The sequence below is a fragment of the Carlito syrichta genome, unplaced genomic scaffold (genome assembly GCF_000164805.1).
Source record: "Carlito syrichta isolate Samal-C Ts95f unplaced genomic scaffold, Tarsius_syrichta-2.0.1 Scaffold308863, whole genome shotgun sequence".
NCBI lineage: Eukaryota > Metazoa > Chordata > Mammalia > Primates > Tarsiidae > Carlito > Carlito syrichta.
The window spans coordinates 277,973-286,107 of NW_007252959.1; the positions used below are offsets into that span (position 1 = coordinate 277,973).

An 8,135-nucleotide genomic window follows, 5' to 3' on the forward strand; every position below is an offset into this window, starting at 1 on the left:
CTCTTCTTGTGATTCTGAAGTGTAGAGACCCAGTGTATGAGTATACGGTTTAATCCATAACCATTGCATAAGTATGCTTAGGTAGCTGGGATAATGTGGAAACCTTTGTAGAGGAGGTAGATGTGAGACTGTGTTTTTAAAAGTGGCAAGGTCTTTTGGAAGGGACTAATACTATGAGCACAATTGTACAAGTGGGAATAGATATTGCATGGATATTATTAGTTTATAAAAAAACAAATTATTTTTAATGGGGTGAGGTAGAAAATAAGATTAAAGATGTAGATACATGCCAGCCTAAATATAACAGGGTACTAGACTTTATCTTGTAGATAATGTTGAACTTAATAACCAAAGATTTTTGTCAAAGGAGATTATATAATTAAATAAATTTTGAAAGAATACATATTCAATTAATGTATGCCATTCATTGTAAGACTGAGGATTAAAGACAAATTGAACAATAGTACATTAGACTTGAGGTGTGAGGGTTTGTGCAAAATGCTTCTTGTGCAAATGAAAATAAGAATTGACAGCAAAGAGAATGCAATCCTAAAACTGACTTGATTAAAAAAAGGGAAAACAAACATTAAAACTTATATGTCTGCATACTTAAAAGTTGACGAAAAGATTTACCAATTTTAAATTATAATAGTATATACTAAGATAATTTATTTAAATAATTCTAATGTAATTAATAAATCTCTTTAGCAAAACACAGCTAAATTTTTTGGTTTCAAACATAATATGCCTGGTAAATTAAATCATCATTTTCAGAAACACAAACACAATCCCTCTCTCATGTATAATTTTAATATCAAAATAATTATATTTTCTCAAATTAGCACCAGTTTATTTGTGTCACAAATTAAATCTAATGTGTGTGTGTGTGTGTGTGTGTGTGTGTGTATACACGAAACCAAGAAGCTTCCCTAGTAAAAGACTATTGTACATCAAATACATTCTTCTTTGAAAATTATCTTACAAAATGAAGTTAAACATTTAGCTGAAATGCAAGAAATCCATTAAAAGTGCATTTTACTAGAGAAATCTAGATTATCAAATATTTATATTACTTTAATACTAATGTCATCTGCCAAGAAACAGCAGTTATTTTGACAACATATCAGGTTGATAAACCATCTTGATATTGTTTATAAACATTTAAGTCCAGCCGGGCTTGGTGGCTCAGCCTGTAATCCCGCGCCTTTGGGAGGCTGAGGTGAGTGGATTGCCTGAGCCCGCGGGTTCGAGACCCGCCTGGGCAGGGAGACCTCATCTCTACAATAAATCAAAAAATCAGCTGGGCGTGGTAGCACATGTCTGTAATTCCAGCTACTGGGAAGGCTGAGGCAGAAGGATCGCCAGAGCCTAGCAGGTCGAGGCTGTGGTGGCCGGGAGCGGCCACTGCACTCCAGTCTGGGCAACAGAGTGAGACTCCAACTCAAAAAAAAAAAAAAAAATTTAAGTCTAGAACATATAAAGCAGATGAGTATATTTAATGTCTAACAAAGATCCAGCTCCAAGAGTGGACATGTGTTCACTCCTAGTCATCACTGACTAAATTAAATAATATAATGAATCAATTATTTGTTGCAAGCTTTGTATTAGACCTTGAAAACTTCCTGCCTAAGCAATGCTGGTGTCATTCACTCTATTTCCCTTCCAGTCATATTCTCCAACTTTCTTTTTCTCCTTTACACCCCTGTGTCCTTCATTATCCAAAGCTCCATCTTAGGTCAGCTAGATGTTCTCAACAGCATTGTGTCCGGTTTGTGAGCATCAATATTTATGGCCTGTGTTTTGTATTGACTGTGGATGTTGCAGCTCATGTTTAATTTTAAGAAATAGAGAGGAAAAGTGACTAACAGACTAGAAAAAGAAAACAACAACAGAAGAAAAAAAAACTTTGGAATAAACCTTGTATTTCTGCTAGTGCTCAATTACCTGTGGCAAAGGAATGCAGTCTCGTGTTATCCAGTGTATGCATAAGATCACAGGAAGACATGGAAATGAGTGTTTTTCTTCAGAAAAACCTGCAGCATACAGGCCATGCCATCTCCAGCCCTGCAATGAGAAGATTAATGTAAATACCATAACATCACCCAGACTGGGTAAGCAGACCAAAAAGTGAATGCTTCTGAAAAATGTAGAAATACTTATGGCTTCTATTTTGCATATCACTTTAAAGTTTGAGAATTGTAAATCTATACCGATTATTTTGGTTCTGACTAAATTGTACCTATTTTAAATTGGTTTAGTCCAAATGATTAGGTGGGTTTAAATAAATTCTAAAGACTAAACTGCTTCGATTTCTTAAGATGTCTACTCAGAGCCAGGTTGGGGAAATACTAATGCCATACCACCCAAGATCACCTTGTAAAGGGTTGAAGAGTGTAACCAGATTTTAAACTCAGAACAATCCCATGGTAGAACTATCAATTAAGCTACTGTCTGTAGAAAGGTGAAGCTATAGTGTAAGCCTTAGATTCCTCTGTGCTTAATAGCCTTCCTCGTGTTCCTTGGTACAAATTATCCTTTGGAAAGACAGAGAGTAAACACTAGCAATCAAGAAGAATGGGTGCATGAATCTATACCACCAAACAAGAGATTCCAGCTTCTTTTTAACTTTTGAAGATATAATGAAATTTTAAAAAATGCTGATAATATATTGATATATACATAGTTTTATGTTATAAAATGCTTTTATATATTCATAATACTTGTTATTTAACCTAATCTATATTCAAGAGGTAGAGTATGTGTTTTAAGTAAATATAGCCTACACTTGCATAACAAACATGAATGTATCAGATTTTATTTCTGTGATAATTAGTAGTTTTTAACAGACTCCTACCTGGCTATCAGTAGGTTAATTATGCTTGACACTTTCAGTTTTAACCTGTGCATATACTCTCCAGGGGAACACTTTGAATCATACAAAATAAGTTTCTAAAATGTTTAAGGTGTTACATTACCAGAGATATTTTTCCAGGCCTAAGGTTCAATTAAATGGAGAAATTTTTTCTTCATGGGAATGCAAAAAATTCTCTTTTTTGAGCCAAATAATTAACACTTCTTAGAAATAATCAGTTCAAGTAGAATAGGACTAATTGAGACAATAAGTTAAGCAATTCTAGAACAGAAGCACTAAATCCATATGTTCCATAACACCATAACCTTTTTCTTCAACAATTACTTGAAGTTTTTGAAATATAATGTGGCAGAAAATAATGGATTGACAGAAGAATTTGTTAAAATTGCATTTTCTCTATTTATTATTTCTTGAAGGTGTGCCCCAAAACATGAAAGCACAATGGTCGTAAAAAAATCTTTTAAAAAATATTTCCAGCACTTTGGGAGACTGAGGTGAGGGGATTGCCTGAGTCCAAGGGTTTGAGAACAGCCTGGGAAACTTGGCGAGACCTCATCTCTACAATAAACCAAAAATTTAGCCAGGTGTGGTAGCACATGCCTGTAGTTCCTGCTACTTGGAAGGCTAAGGCAGAAGGATCGCCTGAACCCAGCAGGTCGACGCTGGGGTGACCATGAGTGTGTCACTGTACTCCAGCCTGGGCGACGGAGTAAGACTCTAACTTAAAAAAAAAAAAATTGAGTAAAATAATCATTTTAGAAAACGATTAATTCTAATATGCAAAAGAAAGAATTGTAGCAGGACTGATTGCTATTTTGCATTCCAGAACACACTATTTTTTCAGAAAACCTGAGGCTAAATCTACATGACCAAATAATCTACAAGTTCTCATTTCAAACACTCTATTGTTATAAATTTCACTCACTTGTGATGATCAGCTTTGGTTTTATAGAAGCCTGAAAGCACTATCTCCTGATATTTTATTTAGATGTGTCTGCTTTCTGGGAAAACTAGGAATGTGAAATAAGTATAAGCATACTTTTATTTTGCTGTTTCTTTTTAATTTCATTTATATAAATACTACTTTTTAATTCACATTCCCATAAAGATGGAAATATTAAGCACACTTATTTTTCTTTTTAATCTTCTATACTAAAATCTAAAATAAGCTAAATTGAAAGCCATGAAATCAAAACTTTAAAGTACATACAATATGTTAACTCTGGGAATTATTTCTTTAATAAGCTAAAAACATCAGTAAAAACAGTATTTACTTTTTTGTTGCATCGAGGTGTGTGTGTGTGTGTGTGTGTGTGTGTGTGCGTGTACGTGAGCATGCTCCAGAAGGCAATATAAATGAGTCAAAGTGAACGTACAGAATCCTCTCACTTAAATGATTGAATTGTGGTTTTACTAATGACATGTATGATGTCTACATGTATTGATTCACTCTGTTTTGTCTCACAGCTGCTCTGACTTTCAAATGCCTGGGAGATCAATGGCCAGTATATTGCCGAGTGATACGTGAAAAGAACCTGTGTCAGGACATGCGGTGGTATCAGCGCTGCTGTGAGACGTGCAGGGACTTCTATGCTCAAAAGCTGCAACAGAAGAGTTGACCTCTAGCAGTCTGGCTGGCTCACAGCTCTTTGCAATTACATTATTTATAAACACACACACTAGCATGTTTTCAGACCAAATATTATCAGATTACATATAATTTAATCAAATTAATTAATTTATTTTTTTGCCTGCCAGACATCCAATGTGGTGCTTGTTTTGGTTATGCAAACATTTTGATTTATACTACATGGCTTCATAAATAGTTTTATATGAAAAAATAAGTTGGATCCAATAGCCTAATTTAAAAAGAAAAAAAAATAGATTATTAGACAAAAAATTTGTTTGTTTGTTAGGGCTGTCTCTAAGGTGCTACTCTCTCCTCACCGATACCATTGAGTTATCCAGAATGTATTCTAACTTAGCATAATAGTTTAGTCATATTTGGAGAGAAATTATTTTGGTTTCTGGTGTCCTGCTACAGAATTAGCTCATTTTCTGTATTCTGCAGGAGATGTGTAAACATAACAAACCTCATAGTGAACAGATTTTTAGAGAATGTATTATGAATTTGGTTCAGATTTAGAGACATCCATAGGAAAAATTCTGCTGTAATTATAACCTTATTTTAAATGATGGAAAAGTCAAAATAGAGACTTTGATCATGTTCATGAACATGTACTTGAATGGAAGTATTGTAACAATGAAACACTGTAATGAAATTACACTGAATCATCATTGCACTGTTGATATAGTGTAGAGAAACCGTTAGAAATGGTAACATCTTACAAAAATATGTATTATTTTAACATATTGTCATTAGATTTTAGCTTTTTTAAAATATTTTGAACAACGAAAGAATTGTTCCACCCATTTCCTTGTATCTTTTTAGCGGAGTTATGAAAGAGTATAGTACTTAGTCTCACAATTCATAAAAAGAAAACTTACTAAATATTTTTCTGCCTTTTTACTAGGAACAAGGAAAAACAAAAACATATTACTGTGGTAGTTTCATTGTGCTTATTTTTCCTTTTAAAATTAAAAAGTTTTACAATTCTGTGAAACGTTCAAAAACCAGCTTAATTTTTTTCTTGTGAGAAAATATTGTACATGATTCACATGATTTCTTAGATTTTTCAATAAAATATGTGAAACTTCCCATTGAGAGGCAATTCTTCATATACTTAGTCACATTTCCACATGCCTTACAAAGTTACTGTCTGCTTTTATTCCAGTCTTCTAAAGGATGCTTGTATAGCTAATCACCTTGGAAGATAGAAGTGATATCTCTATTATTTCTAAATGACAAACATGCTTCTCATTACAAAAACGTCCGGTTTTCTAAAATTGGGGTTTGTCTCTTATAACACAACCCAGTTTGTGTGCTGGTGTGACCTCGCTTTCTTTACCCTGTGGAAATTGAGGCACAGGGAACCATTACAAGAAAAGCTGATTCCCTTATTAATACTATTGCTGTGAGTAATAAAGTCCTTTGTCTCTAACCCAGGAGTCTCATGTCTTCTTCCTCCAAAACACAACAGGCTAACATGATATTTGCAAGTAGTAGAAAACCTCAGAAGCTTCATGGTTCTTTACATGTCCTTTATTAATATTTTTCATCTTTATCTTAATAAATTTATTTTAATATTGGGGGGCATTTTGTTTCTGCACAGTCCCTTGCTGTGTAAATACTTTTAATTGCCAAGATATAAAATTAACCAATATCAACAAATCTTATGTGACATAGTAGGTGAATGGAAGAAGGAAAATTGAAATAGGAAGAAGAGACACTCCCGCTCATATTTTGTGATTCCTGAATCCATGACTCTAGGTACAAATAGCACCATTTATTGATTGATAATTCAGAACTTATATATCTTAGAGGATATTATCTCAGATCTTCAAAGTGTTTTCATTCAGTTGGTTGGTGCCAAACTAAACCTCTTTTTAAAAGGTATTGTACATTTTGTTAGGCCGTCTGCTTTAAGTGATGGGGCTCGTGGTAACACTAGAGATTTGCATGCATTTGAGCCCATTGCCACATTTTCTTTACTTTTATTGTTGTTACTGTTGCTGTTAAATGAGTTCCCTAAACAGAAAAAATGCCATAACAGTGAATGAGATGTTTGTTAAGCCAACAGAGGGTATTTTGGCAGAAGCATTATAGGCTGGAATGACAAAGCCATTTTTAGAGGAAGAGACTATTTCTGCAAGGGCAAGCCACTGCCTCTTTTGTGACAGAGGCAGTAGAATGTAATCAACCTAAAATCAAAGTGGTTGGTTGATCATCCCACAGAATTATATTATATTGTGGACATGTCTTCTCTGTTATTATTAAGTTGAACTCTCAGCATTGACTATAATAGATCTTGGTGAAAGGAAGTTCATGTTGCTGAGCTCATGCATAGTCTCCACTTCTGCCACCACTGTCTCTTTGTTCTTGAGCCCAAGTGAGTGAAAGAGATTAATAAACATTCTCAGAACATGTTATCATGTCCACCTGGTAATCGAAATCCATTTCTGAGGATGCTCTTTGGTGAACAGTAAATGGAATGTAGGTATACAAGCAATTCAAGATCTATCCACATACCTTTTTCCTCAGAACCTCATTGTTACCAGTTTTTGTCATGTTTCCAAGTTTCTTCCAAGCCAGCCAAACAATTAGACATAACCCATGAATTAGTGCATATTTATACCTCTGGAATTTTTTTCCAGGTAAAATAAACAGCCAGAGGTGCACAACTTCAATTCCTTCCAAATGAGAGGCTTTTCCTTACTAGTGTCATTCAGGGTCACCTCTGTGTGGGGTTGTAGAGTTGCAACTCTCCATCCTTGGTTGTGCTAGCATATTGTGAATGACCATTAGGAAACCAAGGCAAAATGTTTTCTGCCTCAGTCTATTAGATATAAGAAGTGCTCTCTGAGACTCTAGGTGTGGGTCGCAAGAGAGGAGGCAATGTAGCAGTAGTAGAACCCTTAACCATCAGATTCACTTGCTTGCAAACTTACATATGCCTTCAGAATGTGCTCAAGACTAATCTTGTACACTTGATGATAGAGTGATGTTCCATGCAGATAATCTGTGCACAGGCTTGGTTGATCAGGCATAACCTAACTTATAATGGGCAGTCCAGGTGCCACAGGAATTTGGCAGTCTATGGTCAAATGTAAAGGATTTGCTAGGCTCTAGTAGCAAACCAGAAATTCATTATCATTCATCAGTAGGTGCCTACCAGAGGTTCCATATAAGATCCTCATGTGTCACTGATTCTTCAAGTACCACGTGCTGTGCCATTTATCCCAAAGAGCAGAGCAGCCTCAATTGCTACATGCACTGATTACAGTCTCCTCTCTTACTCTGTGCATTAATAAACTGGAAGTTGTTGGGTTTACTCAGTAATGTTTCAGAGTAGCATTCCCGAATGAAGTCTATACTGCCACTATAGCCCAACTGGGTTTTGTGTCTCTTTCTTAAAAACGGCCAGAGGCAGGAACTTATCCATCACTTAGACAGAATACCTCAAGGTGCTGCTAAGTTCCTGGATATTTTACCATGGTGTGAGGTCCCCAAATTTTGGGAGGACTAATTCATACTGTCTATCACACATATCATATTAGGGTATTACTGGCTACTACTTCTCCACCAGGTCCAATCACCATGGTTTCATTGATATGGTATACCAGTATAATATCCTATGCAATA

General features: G+C 35.1%; 1 protein-coding gene across 1 annotated transcript in view; it reads left to right on the forward strand.

The window, feature by feature from the left end:
- Nucleotides 1-5,934, forward strand: part of ADAMTS19 (ADAM metallopeptidase with thrombospondin type 1 motif 19) — a 242,966-nt gene extending 237,032 nt beyond the window's left edge. The window contains exons 22-23 of the mRNA XM_008066227.2: nucleotides 1,934-2,111; nucleotides 4,340-5,934. Of these exons, the coding sequence (XP_008064418.2) occupies nucleotides 1,934-2,111; nucleotides 4,340-4,491 (330 nt within the window). The 3' untranslated portion in view covers nucleotides 4,492-5,934. The remainder of the gene's footprint in view (nucleotides 1-1,933; nucleotides 2,112-4,339) is intronic.
- Nucleotides 5,935-8,135: the final 2,201 nt, after the last annotated feature.